At 34.9% G+C, this 24,126-nt stretch overlaps 2 protein-coding genes across 9 annotated transcripts in view; one reads left to right on the forward strand and one right to left on the reverse strand.

The window, feature by feature from the left end:
- On the forward strand, positions 1–12,214 carry eps8l3a (EPS8 signaling adaptor L3a). 3 transcript variants are annotated; one of them, XM_065243223.2, is made up of 20 exons: positions 1–891; positions 2,340–2,414; positions 2,493–2,563; positions 3,431–3,495; positions 3,580–3,738; positions 5,439–5,588; positions 5,678–5,751; positions 5,817–5,920; positions 6,035–6,117; positions 6,203–6,320; positions 7,835–7,908; positions 7,997–8,071; positions 8,159–8,304; positions 8,388–8,523; positions 8,655–8,686; positions 8,772–8,871; positions 9,149–9,250; positions 9,376–9,470; positions 10,993–11,125; positions 11,607–12,214. In XM_065243223.2, the coding sequence occupies exons 2-20, from the start codon at positions 2,353–2,355 to the stop codon at positions 11,634–11,636; spliced, it is 1,809 nt and encodes a 602-aa protein (XP_065099295.1). In that variant the 5' UTR covers positions 1–891; positions 2,340–2,352; the 3' UTR covers positions 11,637–12,214. The 3 variants fall into 3 exon arrangements, with proteins under 3 accessions (XP_065099295.1, XP_065099293.1, XP_065099294.1); XM_065243221.2 differs by having other exon boundaries at positions 5–891; positions 8,763–8,871; XM_065243222.2 differs by having other exon boundaries at positions 5–891; positions 8,763–8,871; positions 9,379–9,470.
- ampd2a (adenosine monophosphate deaminase 2a) overlaps positions 11,889–24,126 on the reverse strand; it is a 22,488-nt gene continuing 10,250 nt past the window's right edge. For 3 of the 6 annotated variants that reach the window (XM_065243214.2, XM_065243208.2, XM_065243216.2), the window contains 16 exons: positions 23,651–23,781; positions 22,254–22,322; positions 22,055–22,166; positions 20,053–20,239; positions 19,836–19,977; positions 18,599–18,688; positions 18,374–18,503; positions 18,096–18,290; positions 17,893–18,024; positions 17,649–17,812; positions 17,434–17,560; positions 15,783–15,946; positions 15,562–15,682; positions 15,306–15,479; positions 14,826–14,936; positions 11,889–13,103 (listed from right to left, as the gene is read on the reverse strand). In XM_065243214.2, coding sequence (XP_065099286.1) covers positions 12,891–13,103; positions 14,826–14,936; positions 15,306–15,479; positions 15,562–15,682; positions 15,783–15,946; positions 17,434–17,560; positions 17,649–17,812; positions 17,893–18,024; positions 18,096–18,290; positions 18,374–18,503; positions 18,599–18,688; positions 19,836–19,977; positions 20,053–20,239; positions 22,055–22,166; positions 22,254–22,322; positions 23,651–23,781 — 2,262 coding nt within the window. In that variant the 3' untranslated portion in view covers positions 11,889–12,890. Of the gene's footprint in view, positions 13,104–14,825; positions 14,937–15,175; positions 15,232–15,305; positions 15,480–15,561; positions 15,683–15,782; positions 15,947–17,433; positions 17,561–17,648; positions 17,813–17,892; positions 18,025–18,095; positions 18,291–18,373; positions 18,504–18,598; positions 18,689–19,835; positions 19,978–20,052; positions 20,240–22,054; positions 22,167–22,253; positions 22,323–23,650; positions 23,782–24,126 lie in introns of those variants that run through there. The other 3 variants (XM_065243217.2, XM_065243218.2, XM_073813432.1) reach the window with 3 other exon arrangements.

The raw sequence follows: 24,126 nt of genomic DNA on the forward strand, positions 1-24,126 counted from the left end.
AGAATGAATTCCTAATATTTCAAAAATATTCTTGTTATATTGAATTTATGCTCGAAATATTCTGAATTTATTGTTATATTGACTTTATTTCTGTAATTTGATTTATTTCTCAAAAAATTACGAATTAAATCTCGCATTATAATGACTTTAATCTTGAGATGTTTTTATTTTAGCTTGACCCTAGTCCTTCTTGTAAAATCTGTCATAATTTTCTCATCCTCATGTTGTTGTTAACCTGTATGAGTTTTTTTTGTTCCGATATACACAAAAGAAATATTTTGATAAATGATGGTTAAAAAAATGATCTCATACAGGTTTAGAGCAACATGAGAATGAGAAATTGATGACACAATTTACATTTTTGGGTGAACTATCACAGGTATATTTGTAGCAGTAACCAACAATAGATTGTATGGGTCAAAATTATCGTTTTTTTATGCCAAAACTCAACAGCTAAGTAAAGATCATGTTCAATTAAGATATTTTGTAAATTTTCTACCACAAATATCTCATAAAACGTATTACTCATTATTAATATGTATTGCTAAGGACTTAATTTGGGCAACTTTAAAGGTGATTTTCTCAATATTTACATTCTTTTTTAGTTGTATCTTGTCCAAGTATTGTCCAATCCTAACATTCAGATCATGTTTTGAACAAATTGACTCTTATGAATGTGGTTTTGTGGTGCATGCTCACAAACAAGTTGAGTGGGGTGTGTGTTTGTGTTTCTCTGAATCTGTCTCCACCCATCCACCTGATCTGTGCTGTCACACCTGAGATCCTTAAAGACTGACTTCAGATCAGACTTTGTTTCTTGTATGTCAGTCTGATCGTGATTTGATCTAACACACATACGCACCGCTTCAGGAGAAACATCTCAACCGACAGGTAAGAAACAGATATCAGATTGTGAAAATATATAAAGTTTGGCTAAATAATGAAGAAAAGGCAGTGAAGAATGGATGTGAACGTATAAAGTTTAAAATTAAGAAGTGAAGAAGCTGTTTTAAAGTCTTGATTTATTTTACTTTTAGTCACAACATAATCAAGACATATTTTTATCATATTTTAGTTTTGTTAATTTAACAATTTTTCTAAAATGTGGACAAATATAAAGTAAGTGTACAGTCTGTCTTCAGGTTAATTCTGTTTTTGTAAATGAATGTGTGCAATGTTTTTGACTCTTGTACCGTATGATCTTATATCAGGTAGTTTCCATGGTAACCAGGTGGGTTAAGTTAATGTCCAGCCTGGATTTCCTCACTACTGATTAAAGATCATCTGTTTATAACCTCATAAACCCTGCAGATATCTGCCACATTCTTGTGTTTTTAGTAATAGAGCTTCTGGCTTGAGGTTTATTATTCAATTATTTCTACCGTGCATTTACACTCCTGTACGCACATCTACTGTGATAAAGTGTAGGGCTGGGCAAAAAAAAAATCGATTCTTCAATTAATCTTTTTTTTAAAAAGTGGTTGATTAAAAATTGATTCTCAAAGGCCACAAATCGTTTTTTTTTTTTTTAATGAAATGACCTGATCCTGTTTGATCAAGGAATGCGACTGTTTTGACTTTTTTCAGAATGTATTTTTCATCTTGCATCAAAATTGTATTGTATTAAACATAATTGTATGCATTTGAAAATTAGAGATGGGTTCTGTTTTAATGTACCGAAGTATTTAAAATAAAAAAGTGCAATATACAGGTTGGTGGCTCTTAATTTCTTTTTATTAATTACCCACTTGTAAACTTATGTTCACTGTTTTTTTTTTATAAATATAGTATTAAATCTATATTCATTGATTTGAATCGAGTATAAAAATCAATCCGATTGCTTAAGAATCGTAATCGAACTGAGAATCAAAATCGAATCAAGCCGATAGCGTACGAATCGAAATCGAATCGATCTGGAACATCTGAATCGATACCCAGCCCTAGTAAAGTGAGGGTGTCAGATAACAGATAACTGTATGTAAAAAATGTTCGTAGAAATGACAGTATTACTGGCAGCTGTTTTCCAGTAACTTACTGTAAATTTAAATTGATGTTATTTACTGCAACAGTTTGTTCAGAGTTAAATGAACATTAAACATTAACAAGTCTTTATCTTTACAGAGTAAAACTATAAAATACAGCCTCATGTAAAGCATTCTGGAAACAAAATCTGAAGAAAAGTAAAAAGGTTGATGAGGATTTCTGGTTTCCAGAAAGCTTTGCATGAGGCTGTTATTTTATAGTTTTATTCTGTTAATGTTTAATGTTCATTTAACTTACTGGCAAACAGCTGCATACATACATTACTGCATTTCTGATATGTTTCTGTGTGTTTGTAGGTGTTCTGGCAAAATGTTTGAGAGTTCGAGTCGGTATGATTTGAGCAACAGCTATGCAGATTCAGTACAGTCAACGTAAGACTTCAGATTTAATTCATTTAAACTCATTTAGACAAAATAAACCTGTGTTAATTTTAATTTCATTTGATTTAGTAGCACAACTGTAGATGAAACTTCCTCAGAGCTGTCGAGGTTATCCAGACTCAGTGCTAAATCAATATACTGTGAGTATTCAGATATTACGTTATTTGACAATCATTTAATCTATACCTTGTGTTCTCTGTGAATCAAACGTGTTACCCTTAAACTGCTAATGCAAAGCTCCAATTGCGCTACAAGTATAGATCTTTTTTTTTGTTGGTGAGGATGATGTTGAATATTAACTCGGTGCTTATCTGTGTTAACTGTGTTAGTCCGTCATTTTGTTAACCTTTATAACTGTGTGCTATTTATAGATCAGCAATCCTAACAAGTGTTTTATTAAAGGGGACATACCATCAAAATCTGACCTTGTGTTTAAGTACCATAATTGAGTCCACAGTGCTTCTATCAACCTTGAAAATGTGATAAAGATCAACCCACTAACTTAGTTTTGGTAAACCATTCTCTGCGAGCATGTGAAAAAATAGCTCATTGAAATTTGGCTCCCCTTGTGATGTCAGAAGGGGATCTTGTTATAATAATACCGCCCCTTAATCTGCACTATCCAACCACAGCACTGACATTTCGTGAAGAGAGAAAGAGAGAAAATAATTGACAGCACAATTGAGTTTCAATTGCAACAAACCACCATTATGGTGATCAGTGTTTGCATTAGCAGTTCATTTGCATTTTAATGGACAAAGCCAAAAAAAATTTGCTCACTCCTACAAAGTGTCAATTTTAACATCTTTTAATAAATTATCTATATGGTAAAACTTCACATATGTACTGGATGCATAGCAAATATTTATTTTACATCTTAAAAAGTGAAATGTTCTCTTTAAATCAACAAACAAAAAGCTGAATCTGAAATTTGACTGGACAGTGTTAGTAATGCGTTTATCACATAATGATTTTGTGTTTGTTTGTTTGTGTGTATTGTGTTACAGTACAGAGGAAGGATTATGTTGAGTCTATAAACCGAGAGATGCATCGGTGTCGGTATAAAGTAGAGGTGAACCTCATCATTCATGTATATTCATGTATATTCACTGTGTTATTGATGGAGATATCACACATCTGATGTTTTCATCTCTAGCATCTGTTCACCTGTGAGCTGGACCGACAGCAGCTGTCGTCTGTACAGGATTGCGTTGAAAGATTGAAGTTGCTGGAGTCGACGGGTCGTGTATGGGGTCAGGATGTGATTCTGGAGGGTCGAGATCAGGCGCTTTACCTCACAGACGTCGAGACCAAGGTCAGTAACATAAATGTATATTTATGATTGATGATATGATCTTACTCATGAGTGACATTGATTTTTTATAACACTAAAGGCGAGGAAATGTTAAAATGAATATTTCACACAGTTCAGATTTACAGTTGTAAATCTGAGATAGATGATAAGATTTGAACGTTTCCTTCAGCCACTGTGATGACAGTACCAAATGTTTGTTTTGTCATGATTGTTTGTTGTGATTTGTTTCTACTCGTAGTTATTGTTGTTTGTGACATGGTTGTTTGACTTTGTTGTGATTGTTGTACAGTATAATGATTGTTTATTTGTGTGATGATTGTTTGTAGTGTTTGTTTTGTCTAAAGCTGTCTAAAGATTAATCATGATAATTGCATACAAAATAAAAGTTTTGTGTGTGTATTGTGTGTAATTATTTAGTATACATAAATACACACACATATGCATGTATGTATTTAACAAACATTTACATGTATATATTTTTATTTAGATTTTGATATTGTAAAAAATTATACATAAATATATGTATAATATATTATTTGTCATGTTTGTTTGTACAGATTGTTGTGTTATTATTGTTTGTTCTGTGATGATAGTTTGTTTGTTTGTCATGATTGTGGTGAATGTTTATTTTTGCCATGATTGTTTGTTTCGTGATACTTGTGTGTAGTGAATGTTATGTCATGATTTTTTGTCCGGGTTGTTTGTTGTGATAGTTTATTTGTGTGATGATTGTTTGTTGTGATTGTTTATTTGTGTGGTTATTGTTTGTTGTGATTGTTTGTTATGTGATGATTGTGATTGTTAATTAGTGTGATGTTTATTTATGTTGTATGTGTATTGTTTATTTGTGTTGTTTGTTATGTCATGATTGTTTATTAGTGTGATGTTGGTTTGTGTTGTATGCTGATTGTTTTTTGTGTGATGATTGTTTGTTGTGATTGTTTTGTAGTGATTGCTTGTTGTGATTGTTTTTTGTGTGATGATCGTTGTGTTTGTTTATGTGATGGTTGTCTGAAGTTTATTTTTGTTGTATGCTGATTGTTTATTTGAGTAATTGTTTATGTGTGTGATGATTGTTGTGTTTATTTGTTTATGTCATGATTGTTTATTGGTGTGATGTTTATTTTTTGTATGTTTTTTGTTTATTTGTGTGTTGTGTTTGTTTGTTATGTCATGTTTGTTTCTTAGTGTGATGTTTATTTATGTTTATTGTTTATTTGTGTGTTGTGTTTTTTTTTTTTATGTCATGTTTGTATATGTTGTATGATGATTGTTTATTTGTGTGTTGTGTTGTTATGTGTGTGATGATTGTTGTGTTTGTTTGTTTGTTTGTTTGTTTGTTTGTTTGTTTATGTCATGTTTGTTTATTAGTATGATGTTTGTTTATGTTGTATGATGATTGTTTATTTGTTTGTTGTGTTGTTATGTGTGTGATGATTGTTCTGTTTGTTATGTCATGTTTGTATATGTTGTATGATGATTGTTTATTTGTGTGTTGTGTTGTTATGTGTGTGATGATTGTTGTGTTTGTTTGTTTGTTTGTTATGTCATGTTTGTTTATTAGTGTGATGTTTATTTATGTTTGTTGTTTATTTGTGTGTTGTGTTGTTTGTTATGTCATGTTTGTTTATTAGTATGATGTTTGTTTATGTTGTATGATGATTGTTTATTTGTGTGTTGTGTTGTTGTGTTGTGTTTAGGAGGAGTTGGAGTCGTGGTCGTTGAGCAGTATATTGGATGTGTCGGCTGTATTAGATGAGTGTGTTTATGAATCTCTCTTGACTCTATCGGTTCAGGATCAAAAGAGTCGAATCATCAGTGTGTTTCTCTTTCAGACTGAATCTCTCAGGGTGAGTTCACTTTAATACTCACATCAAACACAAACACATCACATCATACACACATCACAAATCATTCATCTCTTTCATTCATCATTCAGGCCGATTATATGAAGAAAGATCTGGAACGATTTCTTCAACGCAAAACCCGTGAACATAAGCAGAATAATATCAGGTAAGCTGTTCATTGACTTTATATTCACATGAATCTTTACATAAACATAAACTCTCATTCTACAGTAAAGCTGATCCGGGAAACTTTGGGCAAAGAAATTTAAGAAGCTCTTCCCCGCTGCCCGTCAATAAACAGAAACTTCCAGAACATTGGAGCGCTCCGGATTATGGTGGGGTCATTAAATATAATATTACCCACAATCCTTTGCCTTACAGTCATGTGATCAGTCTTAATACTGAAATATACTTCACTATCAACATTTCTTTATTTCCGTCCCGTTCAGATCAGACCCCTGTTCAGACTCCGCCCCCTCTCAATCTTTCCCCGCCCCCTCAGAGGCTGTACACAGAAAGACAGAGAGATGTGGTGAGGATAATAAGAGAATGAAAGTTAAGCTTAAAATCATTGAGATTTCACATGCAGACATTAATGTGAACGTGTCTCTGTTCAGGACATACTGAATCATTTGATTAGTGATATTGAGGCGTTTGTGGACAGAGTGATAGCCGTCGCCCCAAAAATGGATGAAAAGAAAAAGAAGAAGAAGAAGAAAAAGAAGAAGAGGAAAGGTGAGAGTTTAACTACAGCTGTTATTAATGTACAGAGAATTAAACGTTTGATTATAAAAACTAGATGCCGTTTTCACATTAATATTAAGAAAAAACTAATTTAAGAAAAAACTTATTTTTTGTTCCCCTTTTATTCTTTTTCTTAACTTTGACCAAAATCTCAAAGAGCATTGCCTTAAATGACAATAACCCAACGCTATCTCATGACAATTTGTACGTATTTAACAAGGTGGCTAATTCATATTGTTTTGTACAACCACATTTGTACATTTGTTTATGATTTGCTTCTGCCGCTGTGTACAATTCACTTCATAAGAAATAATACGAATTCGCAAACTCATAAAATACAGGCTGGATAAAGATAACTCAAGTTTTTTAAAAGATTTTTGGGTCGTTTCATATGTGAAATATATTGTGTCGAGTCAGAAATTGCTATTTTGATAGTTTATTTCGTAAAGATAAATTTAGTTAAGAAATTTTACACTGATATTATGATGATCACATACGGAGCCCCTAAGGGGACAAGGAGCAAAAATTAAATAGTTTAGTTTCGCATGCGAACATGAAACTTTCGCATGCGCACGCGATAGTTTGACGTGCGCATGCGATAGTTTCACATGCGCACCCAAAACTAAACTTTATTTAATTTTTGCTTCATGTCTTCTTAAGGGCACACGCGATAGTTTCACGTGCACACGCGAAAATAAACTTTAAAAAAAATTCTGCACAAGGAGGATCTCATGTCATAAGTTTTTTTCCTTTTTACATGTTTTTTGTCTTTCAAATTTTTTTCTCTTTCGAATATTTTTGTCTTTCAAAAAAAAAATCTTTACATTTTTATTTTTTTCTTTGAAATATTTTTTTTTGAAAGAGAAAAACATTTCAAATAAAACAAATTGAAATAAAAATATTTTTTGAAAGATAATTTTTTGCCTACTTTGTAAGAAAGTTTTGAGAATTGCACTTGTGAACTTTTCAAAAACCTTCCTGTAATTTATCGTATGAATGTTTTTGTGAATCTTACAGAACTTTCAGAAGTTGCAATGTAAAAATAACAAAACATGAGGAAGAAAAAAAGACAAAATGTCATAAGATTTTTTCCTTTTTACATGTTTTTTCTCTTTCGAATATTTTTGTCTTTCAAAATATTTTATTTAAATTGAGTTTTTTTTCTTTTAAATATTTTTTTAAAGAGAAAAAACATTTGAAATAAAAAATGTAAATAAAAATATTTTTTGAAAGAGAATTTTTTGCCCACTTTGTAAGAAATTTTTGAGAAATACACTGGTGAACTTTTCAAAAAAACCTTCCTGTAATTTATCGTATGAATGTTTTTGTGAATCTTACAGAACTTTCAGAAGTTGCAATGTAAAAATAACAAAACATGAGGAAGAAAAAAAAGACAAAATGTCATAAGATTTTTTTCCTTTTTACATGTTTTATTTTCTCATATTTCTCTATTTTGTTCATGCTGAAGTTTGTGTTGATGTGTGAATGTTTGTGTGTTGTTGAAGTTGTGAAGGGAATGCCGACAGAAGAAGAGTTCACCATGTGTCTACGAAAAGTCAAGACGGCTTTTAATCTGCTGGTGCGTGAGCTTCATCTGAGGTTAAAGGTCAGAGTGTTTTTATTTGATTGTGATGTGAATCAGTGAGAGTTGTGTGTTTTATCATCAGGCTAAACTACAGGGAAAGATTGAAAACCCCAACGCTGTTGAACTCGTACACTGTCTCTTCACTGTATTACCACTGGTGAGACACACACACATTACACATTATATCATTATATAATGTCTGTTTCTCTATAAAGTCTTTAATAGGTTGTGTGTTTGTGTGTAGATTGTGTTCAACTGTAGTGAAGATCTTCCACAGTCTGTTGTGGTTCCTCTGTTAGAGCCGATGTGTATTCAGTTCTTGAGTGAACACGCAACACTTGAAGAAGATCAACTCTGGCAGTCGCTCGGAGATCCCTGGAACATTCCTAGGTAATACACACGAACACAAACACACACAGACACACACACTGATGTGACACAGGCTTTATTGTTTTTGTGTGTCTCCGTTGTAGCACTAAATGGGCAGATGATGATGAATATATTCAAACATTCATTCCGGTGTTTGATGACGGCTGGACGCCTCCAGAGATCGGACAGCCGAGGATCGCAGACACACCCAGGTCACCAACCTCCATCACACCACCGATGGTATAAACACACACACACATTACAACTAAACTAGCAACAAAACTTAACAAAAATAACTAATATTATAATGAAACAATCATAGACAAGGATAACGATATTCTTCTAATAGTTTGTTTATCATCTGTCTATAGAGTTTCAGATCGAGGCTGGAAACAACACAAAGGTACAAATATAACACACATCAGTCTTCATTCCTATAAGAGATTATGGTGTTTATTGTGTGTTGTGTATTATTTGAGTGTGTTTAGTGCAGAAGATGAAGTTCCAGTGAGTTTCTTGCGAGCGATATTTGATTTCACAGCTCGTAATGACCGAGAACTTACAGTCAGTAAAGGAGAAGAACTACAGGTGAATACAACACATGCACACACACACACACACACACACACACACACACACACACACACACACACACACACACACACACACACACACACACACACACACACACACACACACACACACACACACACACACACACACACAATATACACAAGCATGAATATAACACTAACAAAACACTCATACAATCATCACAAAACATAAATACTTAGGTCTAACTCTGAATATAAACTGAATAAATTGTTATTTTGTGTGCTGTGTGTGTCTGTGTGTGTTTGTGTAGTTGTTGGACATGTCTAAGCAGTGGTGGAAGGTGAGGAATAATGAGGGACAAGTCGGTTACGTGCCGAACAACATGCTTCAGTCTCCAGATCAGCAGAAGAGTGTATGTATATGTCATTGTTATTGTGTGTTTGTATATGTCATTGTTATTGTGTGTCTGTAAATGTCATTGTGATTGTGTGTCTGTTTGTTTGTGTGTTGAGAATCATCATTCACTCTTGTGTCCAGCAGGAGTCTGCGCAGGCGTCTGCGCCTGCTCTCAGTAAAAGATCTCGTCCAGAAGAAGTGAAAGTCTGGCTGGAACACAAAGGCTTCAGTAAAATGTAAGGATGTTATGTGTATTCTACATACTGTATATCATACACACTGCATACTGCATACTACTACAGAGCCCCTAAGGTGACATGAAGCAGAAATTAAATAAAGTTTAAAAACTAAACTAAAAAAAAATCTGCACATGAAAGTTTCACATGAGCACATGAAACTAAACTTTAGATTTTTTACTCCAATGTCACCTTAGGGGCTCTGTATACTACACACCCCTTTAAAAAACATTGTTATCTTTTTATCTTTCCCAAAAAAGTTTTTTCTCTTTTTTTAAATTTTTTGGTTTCAAACTGTTTTTCTTTAAAAAAAAAAATCTCTTTCCAAAGATGTTTTTTCTCTTTCAAAATGTTTTTGTTTCAAAAAATTTTTTTTCTTAAAATATTTTTTTTCTCTTTCCAAAAAATTTTTTTTTCTCTCAAATGTTTTTTGTCTTTACACTTTTTTCTCTTTCAAAAAGTTCTTTTTTTTCTCAAATTTTTTTTTTCATTTTTTTTGTCTTGACATTTTTCTCTTTTACATTTTTTATCTTTAAAAAAAGTTTTCTCTTTCAAAATTTATTTTCTTCAAATATTTTTTCTCTTTCAACATTTTTTTCTCTTAACATTTTCTTTCTCTTTCAATTTTTTTCTCTTTCCAAAAATTTTTTTTCTCTTTCCAAAAATTTTTTTTTCTCTTTCAAAATGTATTTTCTTCAAATATTTTTTCTCTTTCAACATTTTTTTCTCTTAACATTTTCTTTCTCTTTCAATTTTTTTCTCTTTCCAAAAATTTTTTTTCCCTTCCCCAAAATTTTTTTTCCCTTTCAAAATTTATTTTCTTCAAATAGTTTTTCTCTTTCAACATTTTTTTCTCTTAACATTTTCTTTCTCTTTCAATTTTTTTCTCTTTCCAAAATTTTTTTTTCTCTTTCCAAAAATTTTTTTTTCTCTTTCAAAATTTATTTTCTTCAAATAGTTTTTCTCTTTCAACATTTTTTTCTCTTAACATTTTCTTTCTCTTTCAAATGTTTTTAATCTTTCCAAAAAACATTTTTCTCTCTCAAATTTTTTTATCTTTCAAAAAATGGTTTTTTTACATTTTTAACTTTTCAAAAAAAATTTCCAGCAAAATTAAATTGTCTACATTTTTTCTCTTTCAAAAATTGTTTCATCTAAAAAAATAAAGACATTTTTTTGCATCTTTAAATTTTTTTTAAATTTTTTTTGTCTTTACATGTTTTTGAAAAATTGAAAAAGAAAGGCCTCCACACCATTTTATTCTTTAAGACATTGCAACATTAAGCAGTGTGTTTGGAGCTTCATTGTTTAATTCAGTCTGTGACCTTCAGTTATCATCTCAGAAATGAAAAGTTATTTTAAATTCTTATTTAATTGTTTCTGAAAAAAATAAAAGTTTTGCCCTCCTATCATAAATCAAAAAAGAGATAAAAGATCTTTCAGTTTTTTGGGGACTGAATCTGTAAGGTTAAGTGGATTGCACTGCATGTACGTAAATATAAACTCATTCTCTCTCTTTCAGTACGGTTCGTTGTTTAGGAGGTCTCAGTGGCTCTATGTTGTTGGGAATGACACGTGATGAATTAAAAACAGTTTGTCCAGAAGAAGGAGGTCGAGTTTTCTATCAGCTCCAGAACGTCAAATCTGCCCTTGCTGTGAGTCCAAAACACTTCAGACATATTTAAATATTCATTACATTATTAATGGCATTTCATATTAAAATATATTTAAATCTGATTCAGTAATGAAATGCAATACTTTAAAGCTAATGATACATTTATATATGTTATCCTAGGTGGAAAAACATACAGTAAAATACTTTAATGCGTGAAAGTAGTACATTTACACTTAATAAATTAAAAGTTATAAACTTAAGGACATCTAAGTGTACCCAACTGTGCAATTTTGAGATCCCATTTATGTCTTAAAATCATATTAAGTATTTCTGATGTTTTGTATACTTTTCAAGCGCACTGAAGTTAAACTATCATTTTAATTGATATATTTCTAGTCTATAACACTTTTATTTAGCACAAAATAGCAATTTACTCCAAATGTAGTTGCTGGTATTTACTGTAGGTTTATTTCTAGTACAATAATATATTTTACTGGTGATGTCATGTTTAATCTTTACAGATGGCGAGTGCAATTACACCACTGATATGAGCCGATGAAGACGCCTATAGTCCCTTTACTTTCAATTAGTATAGATGTCGTGTTTATCTTAAACAATTTTATTTTACACAGTACTTGCTGGTATGTTTTAGTACATTCAAGTATACTTTCATTTTACCCATAACAAACAGTCATGATGTTTGTCATTATAAACTCAAATCCTAGTGTTTGTTTCATATTTATTCATAATCATTGCTGTAATTATAATATAACTAAGCGTCAATGACAAATAAACACAACAGATGATGTTGAATACACACACAGACTTTATTAAAGATATCATTCACAGAGAATTGTGTTTATTTTCAGATCTTTTGCTCTGTATGTCATTGTTTTAAACATGTCTCATCATGTTGTATGTCATGCTTTGCTCTGCATTTAACTTGAATAAATCATGCTGTTTTTACTCAATAATGATCTAACATCGATAAAGTATTATCGGGAATCATTGAGCAAACAGTAATAGTTTGGAGATCTTAACAGTCAATTGAATGATAGACATTAAAACACATGCGTGTGTGTGTGTGAGATCCTACAGACACTACGTGAATTAAAAAAAAAACAATTTTTTAAAACAAATCTCAAACATAATAAACTTATGCATGAATAAAATTAACATAAAGACACAATACTCTTCATCTACTGCCCCGACAGCAGACGACTCCTGCTTTAAGATCAGTAAACTAAGTCTGATTATAAAAATATTCTTCATAAAGGCTCAATGGAGTCTGGGCTCTATAGTGCCACCTGTAGACCAGACTGAGTCATTACAGAGCAAACACTCATCTGAACAGTCCTGCCAAAACAAATCAATGAACACATACTGTATGTGACTTATGTGATCATGGTTCTGTTGCGGTATGGGTTCTTCAGTTCAGTTGTGTGTGCGTGCGTGCGTGAACTCTATTGGTAGTAAAGCTCAAGGTGCCTTTAAGCACACGAGTAAACTCTAACATATAAATGAGGTATAATGTGAAACACATAAATATATATTTATATCTCTATGCATAGCTTAAATATCTCTAAACATGCACTATATCAGACAGAGATGAAATGTTGGAATGTTGACGTGGTCCTGGACGGGATTACGAGTGCTCTAGCGTGACACTAGAGCACTCGTAACCCCGTCCATACCTTACCTGTCCAATCAGGACGCTTGTAGCGTCCTGATTGGACAGGTAAGGTATGGACGGGGTTACGAGTGCTCTAGTGTCACGCTAGAGCACTCGTGGACGGGTGACTCGTCTAACGTGCTGATTGGCTTAGATTAAAAGACGGCGTCTCCTCTTCGATGTTGTCGAGCTCTTGCGTCTGGACGGCTTGCGTGATAAGATGAAGCTCTTCACACAGAGTTTCGTGTCTGTACGCCACACGGATGTCAGGAACGTTTGTGCGACGGATGTCATTGCTGAACGGTCCTTCTTCATCATAACCAGGACCTAACCAATAACTCTTAGCCTGAGAGGAACAACACAAACACGAGTGATTCAACTGTGAGAATGTAATCATACATACACACTACTGAACCCCTGAGAGTCCTAATATTTGTTTTTCTCTTTCAAATTAGTTTTCGCTTTTAAAAATAGTTTTTGTCTTTAAATGTTTATTTTTGTTTCAACTTTTTTGTCTTAATTGTTTTTTTGCCTTTACAATTTTTTTAAATTTTATTTTACATTGTTTTAATCTTTCATTTTTTTACATTCATTTTCACAATTATTATCCTAAAAATGAGTTTTCACATTTTCTTCACATTTTTTAGTCTTTACATTTCTTTTCTTGCCAATTTCTTTTCTTAGATTTTTTTTTTCAATTTTATTTAACTTTTTTGTCTTTAAATTTTTCTTTACATTTTTGTCTTTACACATAAAAATTTTTTTTGTCTTTATATATTTTTCTTTTTTGTATTTTTTTTCTTTTTTTACATTTTTTGTCTTTAAATCTTTTTTCCCACTTTTTTATCTTTACATATTGTTTATTTTTTGTCTTTACATTTTTTGTCTTCATGTATTTTTTATTTTTTTGGCTTTACAGTTATTTACATTTAAAAAAAAAATGTAAAGACAAAAATGTAAAGAAAAATAATTCAAAGACAAAAAAGTAAAAAAAAATAGTAGACCAAATTCAAAAGAAAAAAATCAAAGACAAAAAATGTAAAGAAAAAATGTAAATATATAAAAAAATTAAAACATTTTAAAAGAAAAAAATGTAAAGAAAAAGTCAAAGACAAAAAAGTAAAAAAAAAATTAAGAGAAAAATGTAAGACAAAAAAAATGCATTAAGATAAAAATTTAAAGACAAAAAATGTAAAAAAAAAGAAAAAGAAAAAATATACAAAAAATGTTAAAAAATTAAAAGAAAAAAGATATAAAGACAAAAATTTTTTTTTTTTTAATATATAAAAAATGTAAAGACAACAAAATTTGGAAGAAAAAAATATTTTAAGACAAAAGAAGTTGAAAAAATTTGAAAAAAGTATAAAATATTTAAAGACAAAATATTGAAAGAAAAAACATTTAAAGACAATAAAAATGATAAAAAGAACAAAAATTTAAAAGACAAGAAATTTTAAGACTAATTTTTTATCAAATAGTAGACAAAAATTCAAAAGAAAACAAATCAAGCACAAAAACGTTGAAAAAAATTAAGAAAAATGTAAAGACAAAAAAAAAGAAAAATGTAAAGACAAAAGAATTTACAAAAAATTGCCTTTTTACCTTTTTAAATGTTTTGTCTTTACAATTTTTTTCATGTTTGTGTATATGTAGGTGTCTGTGTACGGAAGAGGATTAGGGCCACTGGTGAAAAAATTATTTGAATTCTGACTTTAATCTCAGAATTCTGACTTTAATCTCAGAATTCTGACTTTAATCTCAGAATTCTGACTTTAATCTCAGAATTCTGACTTTAATCTCAGAATTCTGACTTTAATCTCAGAATTCTGACTTTAATCTCAGAATTCTGACTTTAATCTCAGAATTCTGACTTTAATCTCAGAATTCTGACTTTAATCTCAGAATTCTGACTTTAATCTCAGAATTCTGACTTTAATCTCAGAATTCTGAGATTAAGAGATTAAAGTCAGAATTCTGAGAATAAAGTCAGAATTCAAAAAAATTTTCACCAGTGGCCCTAATCCTCTTCCGTAGTGTGTGTGTGTTTGTGTACAGGTGTGCGTGTTACCCTGTGTGAGAATCCACTCATTAACACACTGTTTCGGGCGAGCTCACACATGTCACATGAACTCAGTTTCCAGACCTGGGCAGCGATGCTGTATTCCTCCATCAGAGGCTCCTGAAACACACAACACACAAACATGTATATAGAAACACACAACATCAAATCAATACACAAAGTGACACAAAAACATCCAGATGGTTGCACAAAGGGTCTGAAATATACATGTTTAATTGCCAATCACATCACATGGATATAAACATCAACAAAACTGACCAATGATTGATGCTACGCACGAGCACACACACACACACACACACGCACATACAGTCATGCAAAACACTGCTCATAAATACCGTAGTAAAGGTCGATCAGGTGAAAGTTTGTTCCAGCTTCAGCCATTAACCTGAAACTGATGCTTTAACATCAGACACAGAGTATTGACAGACATCACGAGCCAGACAGACAGACAGACACCCGTCTCACCTTAGTAAAGTGAAACTGCAGAGGGTCATCGGTGGAGAGCGACACCATGAGCCCGCGGGACAGATACTCGGGCAGAGGATTACGATGATAACTCAAAAACAGACTGTTGTTACTCAGAGGAGACATGGCGATGCCAACCTGAGCCAAATAAAACAAATACTGCAGGACTGGAGCCTACAGACAGACAGACAGAAATGAACTCACAAGCTGACAAATAAACTCTTAAAATATCTGTTTGTGTTGTGTGTGTCTTTACCTTTCTGAGCAGCAGTCCGTGTGATATGTTTTCTGACAGCATGAATCCAGACACCAGGTGATGAATAGGCCCCGCCTCCCCGCAGTGAGGTCGCAGCATGAAGGTCTGGAAGCCCCGCCTCCTACACAAACACAGTGGAGAGGTTCAGGCGATGCAGAGATCATCATATAGATGATGTGACGTGTGTGTGTGTGTGTGTGTATGTGAGTGTGAGTGTGTACCTGCGCAGGTGGTTCAGGACGGTGATGTTGGCGTACATGTAGTACAGATAATATGAATACGGTGGATTATTATCTTCACACCAGCGGTCAGGTGATGGACTGTCCAGATTAAAGATGTGATGCTCCGGCTTAGACTCATCATCGACACTGTCAAAACCCACCACCTGATAACAAACACAAAAATAATCACATCACACCAGATGCGAATTAAGCGTAAAGTGCGAATAATTTACATGTTAAGTTAATGAAAAGGTGCCATAGACATCCTGTGGTGCGATTCACGAATGACACGATTTGCGTGAATGACACTGTGCGAATTGAGTGTTTCGGGTGTTTGACAGACGCAAAGCGGGATTCATGCAAATCGCATGAGTTGAAAAATGTTGAAAAACTTTGGCGTTAACTAATCACGTTATCTAATTTCACGCGCTAATGACACAAATTTCACACGCTATTGACGCAAATTTCATGCGCTAATGCAGCGAATTTCACGCGCTAATGACGCAAATTTCACGCGCTAATGACACAAATTTCACACGCTATTGCCGCAAATTTCATGCGCTATTGACGCAGATTTCACCCGCTAATGATGCAAATTTCACGCACTAATGACACAAATTTCATGCACTAATGCAGCGAATTTCACGCGCTAATGACGCAAATTTCATGCGCAAATAACGCACATTTTACGCACTATAACGCAAATTTCACGCGCTAATGACACAAATTTCACACGCTATTGACGCAAATTTCACACGCTATTGACGCAAATTTCACACGCTATTGACGCAAATTTCACGCGCTATTGACGCAGATTTCACATGCTAATGATGCAAATCTCACGCACTAATGACACAAATTTCACGCGCTAATGACGCAAATTTCATGCGCAAATAACGCACATTTTACGCACTATAACGCAAATTTCACGCGCTAATGACACAAATTTCACACACTAGACGCAAATTTCACACGCTATTGACGCAAATTTCACACGCTATTGACGCAAATTTCACGCGCTATTGACGCAGATTTCACATGCTAATGATGCAAATCTCACGCACTAATGACACAAATTTCACGCGCTAATGACGCAAATTTCATGCGCAAATAACGCACATTTTACGCACTATAACGCAAATTTCACGCGCTAATGACACAAATTTCACACGCTATTGACGCAAATTTCACACACTATTGACGCAAATTTCACGCGCTATTGACGCAGATTTCACATGCTAATGATGCAAATCTCACGCACTAATGACACAAATTTCACGCGCTAATGACACAAATTTCACACGCTATTGACGCAAATTTCATGCACTAATGATGCAAATTTCACACGCAAATGTCGACATTTTACGCGCTAATGACACCAATTTCACGCGCTAATAACACACATTGCACGCGCTAATGATGCAAATTTCACGAGCTAATTACACAAATTTCACGCGTTAATGATGCACATTTCACTCGCTAATGACCAAAATTTCACGCGTTAATGACGCAAATTTCACGGGCTAACGACGCAAATTTTGAATGATGAGTTAACTCAAAATGTTGAAGTGTCTAACTATGCGTGAATAGGGTGATTTATTTAATTTAATCGCATCATTCGTGTCTGGTGTGAACGCACAGTAAGACTTACGTGTTGTAGGAACAGGTGGAGGTCTGGGTGACTATTGGGGTTGATGGTCACCTCAAACAGAGGCATGAATATATTCTCCAACATCTGCTGGAAGTTTATCAGTTGTTTCTTTGTGCGGTAAACATCACTGCAGACACAAACACACACATCAGTGACCTACAACATCAACACACAGACACAAACACACACATACACGACTGATGTCATTTCCTCACAAGAGTCGTGGGATCTGAACGAGCCAGCGGACGTTGTCAGAATACACAGAGTGTGAAACGGCCCACTCCGCAAGTTTATCCCATTCATCCATAGATCGACCGTATACGGAGAGACGCAGCTCGGCGTTCTGAAATTTACTCTCCTCGAGGTCTGACATCACTTCCTGTACAAACACACAGCACCACATTCACTGTAATGATATACATATTTGACTATCATATGAAAATGGTTGAGCTCTCGTACCTTGACGATGTGGGCGAAGTATTTGCCGTTGATGTGATTGTCAGTTTTGATGAAGATCTCCCTGAGGATGGACTCTCCAATGGGGTTGTATTTGGAGTTGAATTTGTCGAAGCGATGGAAAGTGTTTCTGTCCTGAGGAGCAAGTTTATGATGTCACACAGACGTCATGTGATCCGTACATGATTTTTATTATGTCGTCTTACCGCGTGCATGTCGAGCGTGTCGACGCTGAGGTCGTACGCCTTCAGATTCATGTTCTCGAACACGTCCATCAGCGTCTGACCGCGACCGCCCTCCATGTGCACGATCTCATCGGGGTATTTCTTCATCGCACGCTTGATGAACCTCAACAGATGTTTCTGATTCATGCAGGATGACGCGTGAATGTGCGTGTCCACCTGAGATGAAGACAGAAAGAGAGACGATAAAATTATATAAACATGTCATCTAAACTATTCAGGTGTGTAATATGCAGACGTACTTTTCGTATGTTGTAGAAATCTCGATGTGGCACTTGCTTCTGCGCCGCCAGCTCCTTCATCTCATTCAGAAGAACGTGCATCTGAAACTTTGAGCTCAAGTACTGCAGCCGCCGATAACAGAACGACTTTCTGTAAAAACACAAACACATCCGAATTAAACGCATGCACACCCGCATACGGCTGAGTGCATGAGCACAATGCATGCTGGGTAATGTGTGACTTACACAGGGCCGTTGATGATCAAAGACATCATGACGTTCATATCGGTGATGAATTCCTGCAGATCTGGATATGGGAGATCTAATTCTGTGCTCCTGTAGACACACACACACACACACACACACACACACACCTATAAACCTGATGTATTAAATGATTTGACTCCGTACTAAACACTAGTAAGCAGACTAATGGTGCGTTCATACCAGATGCGAATGAAGTGTTAAGCTCAAGTGATTTACAATGCAAAGGCAGCGCAAATTACGCAATTACGCACGAATTAAGTGAATGAGGAGGTCAGACAATCTGCCAAGTAGTAAAAATCGCTCTTTAAACAATTTATATATATACAAATATTGAGACTACCAGCTAGCTAAAGCCAGCAAATTGTCACAAGTGAACGTCACAAATTTTATGAGCAATTGACGCAAATTTCACGAAGCAAATTTCACAAATGAATGATGAGAAAATCACTTGCTAACAATGCGAAAATCACGTACGAACGACACAAATTTCACATGCAAACAACGCAAATTTTAAGTGCAAACACGCAAATTTCACACGCGAATGACGCAAATTTCACGCGCAAACGATGCAAATTTCAAGTGCAAACGATGCAAATTTCACGTGCAAACGCGCAAATTTCACACGCGAATGACTCAAATTTCACGCGCAAATGATGCAAATTTCAAGTGCAAACAATGGAAATTTCATGTGCAAACGGGCAAATTTCACACACGAATGACGCAAATTTCACGCGCAAACGATGCAAATTTCACGTGCAAACAACGCAAATTTCCCACGCAAACGACGCAAATTCCAATGCGGTAATGACGCAATCATCATGTGGGAATGATGTAAAAATCACGTGGTAACAACGCCAGTTAACTCAAAATGAATAGCGGGGTTTATACACTTCGGTTGCGTCTGGTATGAACACACAGTAACAAGACAGCAGGGTTTCAGGGTTTTACACAGACACCAGACGTCGATTTAGATGCATCTTCAAAACAGTAAGCAGCTAAATAAATCTCCTAAAACACTACTGTGTGCATCACAGATCCGTCAGGCTTGTTTGATGTTGAGCTTCTGCTCATGTAAAGTGTTTCAAATCACTTCATTAGGTTTATGATCCATTTTTCCTTTTATGGTCATTTGTTAAAATGAGGTTTTGCTAAATTTAGCAGCACACACACACACACACACACACACACACACATAAGCATACAGACACACACTCACTTGTCCATTGGGTTTTGTTTTGTGTAGACATGAACGACTCCCTCCACCATCTTACAGCTGTAACCCACATCAGACGGCAGGTTCTTCATGTCCTGCCCTTCATAGGGGTGAGTTTTTGACACCGGTGGGTGAACGGGAGCATCTGAGAAAGAGAGAGAGAGATGAGTCACTTGAATCTCTTCTGTGTGTGTGTGTGTGTGTGTGTTTGATTACACACCTGAGTCGACCGGGCTCTCGTGAGCGTCCTGACTGAAGTTGACGTCTGGCGGTCTGTCATTGAGCTCCTGAAGGGATCGAGCGGTGGTCTTACAGAAACTCTGCAGTGATACATTCATGTACTTCTCACGGATAAATAAAGCCTTCACCACACACTTAGCAGCGTCTACTAGATCAGTAAACGGCACCTGAGTACACAAACATTAGAAAAACACGTCAATAACACAATGATTCGATTCAAGTGGAAAACACAGCAAAAAAATACCTTTTTGTCTTGTTTTCAGTAAAAATATCTAAGAATTCTTAAATTAAGATGGATTTTATTGATAAGTAAAATAAGTCTAGTTTTTAGACAAAAAATATAAACTTTAAGTAAATTAGTGTTTAAAACAAGCAAAAAATCTGCCAATGGAATAAGAAAAAAAGTTCTTGAAATAAGTTAACTTTTTCATAAAAACAAATTTGCTTAAATTTTTTTTTGTCTAAAAACTAGACTTATTTTCTAGGTCATTTTGCTCATCAATAAAATACATCTTAATTTAAGAATTTTTTGATATTTGTACTGAAAACAAGACAAAAATGCTAAGTATGAAAGTAATTTTTTTGCAGTGAACAGATGATTTCATAAAATTTTGATAAAATGAGACAAAATAATTCACTACTAATGTCAACTGTTGGACGCAGTATGAACGAAAATAAAAAACATTTAAATTAAATTAAATAAAAATCATTCATATACAAGCAATGTAAAATAAAAAAACTGTAAAAGAAATGTGTACACAAAACGTTAAAACACGTTAAATAATTTTCTTTAAAGCAGCAATGCCTCTCTATCGCCATCTGTGTTTGTAACATAAATTGCAGGTCACTTTACATATTTATCTTTATGGGGGTTGACGTCACATGACCTGCAAAATCAGACTACACATTGCAAAAATTGAGTTTTTTTTCTTAGTATTATTGTCTTGTTTTCAGTACAAATTTAAAAAATTCTTAAATCAAGATGTACTTTCTTGATAAGCAAAATAACCTTAAAAAAACAAATTTGCTAATGGGGTAAGACATTTTTTCTTGAATTAAGTATTTTAAGATTTTTTCTTACCCGACTGGCAGATTTCTTTGCTTTTTTAAGTTTTTTTTAGACTTATTTTTTAAGGTCATTTTGCTTATTTTAATTTAAGAATTTTAAGATATTTGTACTGAAAAGACGACAAACATACTAAGAAAGTCATTTTTTGATGATTGTGTAGAGCTCAAATTATAAATCATTATTATAAGCTTCCAGTTGTAAATCGGCATAGGAGTTGGTTTTAAACGCTGATTTTTACAAACTTATTTTTAAACAAAAATAATTTTTCATTTAACATTTTTCATCTCCACACCACTTTTATGACAAATAAAAATGTCTCTGCTGTAAACAAGTGTCTGGTAACAAATACAATTTACAAATAACTAGTGATGCACCGATGTATCGGCCGCCGATATTTATCGGCCGATTTTTGATGAATTTGAAACCATCGGCATATCAGCAATAAACACGAGAAAGGACGATACCGATTGTTTATTAATAAACTGCATAAAGAAATCCATTATATGTAAAAAATTTGTTAATGTTGTTAATAAAATAAATGCTGAATATCAAAGACCACCTTTTAAGGTTGTCATGTTGTCTTATTATATTTGTTTTAGCTTAATTTGTGCCTCTCTTATTATGTTGGTCAGTTGAATGTTAATTAGATCAAATCCATGTTCAGAAAAAATAATTTGAAGCATAAATAAACTAGCTAATAGACCAACTGTATGGTATTGTATACAAGTGTTTAATATCGGTATCGGCCAGAAGTTGTCTGTTTAAATCGGTATCGGCCCAAAAAATCCTATTGGTGCATCCCTACAAATAACCAAACGTGAGGTTGTGTGTCATTATTCTGGAAGCGCTGATCCAGACCGACTATTATTAGCGATTCACAGACATCACTCTTCTCACACAACTGCTGTCTTACTCCGCACTTCTCCTCTCCTGAGATGGACACACGCTGAAATTCTCTCTCTATAACCGTCTCTCTCTCCAAGTGATGATAATCCACAGCATCTTCATGACCGTCCTTCAGAAGCCTGCGGACCGACACCAGACCAAACATCATGAGAAAGAGACAGAGGAAGAGAGACAGAGAGATAGAAGAGAGACAGGTTGAGACTCACTCCAGGTCTGCAGTGCTGTCTACTTTCATGAAGTCTTGTTTCGCTCTCAGCAGAATCTCGGGCTCAAGCCTGAGGGGGGCGAAGTTTGGGGAAGGGTGGGGTGAGGCAAAGCAGCAGATTTGAGTGAGTAACACCACACACACACTCAAAGTGTTACACAAACACACTCATACTGAATATACACTTTTTGTTTAACACACACACGCACGCACGCACGCACGCACGCACGCACGCACGCACGCACGCACGCACGCACGCACGCACGCACGCACACACACACACACACACACACACACACACTGCAGCTGTGCGTCTAAAACAAAGCAGACCATAATCTGTGTGTGTGTGTGTGTGTGTGTGTGTGTGTGTGTAAGCAGACCCATGAACTACAGGAAAACATCAGTGTGTTGTGTCTATCTGTGTGTGAGAAGAATTTTCTCATAAATTCACACCAGATAGTGTGTGTGTGTGTGTGTGTGTGTGTGTATGTGTGTGCGTGTGATTTTTGTCGGTGTGTTTTGGGTCAATGTGTTCACATGGATCAGACTATAAACTTTCTCTCACCGCATGCACAGAAGGACACACGCACACGTACAGGTGCATGCACAGACACACACATGTATGGATGTATGCACGCACGGACACACAAATGCACATGTACACACGGAGGCAGAGGTGCATGCACGGACACACGCATGAATGGATGCACACGCGCATTGATGTATGCACACACAAGCGCATGCATGGACACATGCATGCATGGATGTATGCACGCACATGTGCAAGCATGGACACATGCACGCACGGACGCATACACTGACACTTAAACAGGTGCATGCACAGACACACGCAAGCATGCATGTACGCATCCACGGACACACGTACGCACGCACGCACAGGTGCATGCACAGATGTAAGCATGCACGGACACATGCACAGGTGGATGCACAGACACACGAACGCATGGATGTATGCACGCACAGTAGCATACACGGACACACACATGCAGGGATGTACGTACGCATGCACACACACAAACAGGTGTGAGATGATGTTGATGTTAACATCACTGTTTCTGTTCTGTCTTATTATCATAACATCACAGGGGCGGAGCTTGATTTCATCCATCAGAGACTGATTGGATTGTGTAAAGTGTGCGTTTGTTTCAGAATAATGTCAGAGATGAATGTGAGTGCTGCAGTGCATTGTGGGAGATTCAGTGTCCTCATGAAACATAGACATGTCCTGGTTAAAAACATCTGATCAGATTGGTTTCTCATGCTGTGATGTCACACTGAACAGCCCCACCCACACTAACACCTCATTGGTCCAAACGCTCTCTGTGTATGTTCTGATTGGCTGTGATTGTTGCATCGTGACGTGTGTTTGTGTCTCACTTGACGTCCTGACTGATCTGTCTCTCCAGACGGTGTCGTCTCTCCTCCAGCTGTTCGATTGGACTCTCTTCAGGAAACTCGTACGGAGCACAGCGCATATCACTGTCTGTCATACTCCTCACTAACAGCTCCTACACATCACAAGACAACTCACGTTTATTTATAGTGCACTTTTATACATTTTATATTGGGCTGCAACTAATGATTGTTTTCATAATCGATTATTTGGGCGATTATTTTTCGATTAATCGGATAAACACATCAATTAGATTTTTCACTTATTATAGCTAAATAATGCACAGAATTGAGATATTCATGTTTAGAAGTGGAAAAGCCACACATTACTACTACAGACTTTACTAATATAATCTTTTGAAACAGATGATAAGTTTGTGGTTAAATGTTATTTTTAAGAAAACCCAACACTTTGACAAATACAAACAAACTGAAACCTTTATTAAACAACATTCCGTCAT

This window comes from Paramisgurnus dabryanus, chromosome 24, assembly GCF_030506205.2.
Source record: "Paramisgurnus dabryanus chromosome 24, PD_genome_1.1, whole genome shotgun sequence".
Lineage (NCBI taxonomy): Eukaryota > Metazoa > Chordata > Actinopteri > Cypriniformes > Cobitidae > Paramisgurnus > Paramisgurnus dabryanus.

What these genes read in the sequence shown, in the direction of transcription:
- eps8l3a (XM_065243221.2), top strand. Translation starts at nt 2,353, where the DNA reads ATGTTTGAGAGTTCGAGTCGGTATGATTTGAGCAACAGCTATGCAGAT. An exon ending in GGTGTCGGTATAAAGTAGAG is followed by an intron (nt 3,496 to 3,579) that starts GTGAACCTCATC and finishes TTTCATCTCTAG; the next exon opens with CATCTGTTCACCTGTGAGCT. An exon ending in CAGAAAGACAGAGAGATGTG is followed by an intron (nt 6,118 to 6,202) that starts GTGAGGATAATA and finishes GTCTCTGTTCAG; the next exon opens with GACATACTGAATCATTTGAT.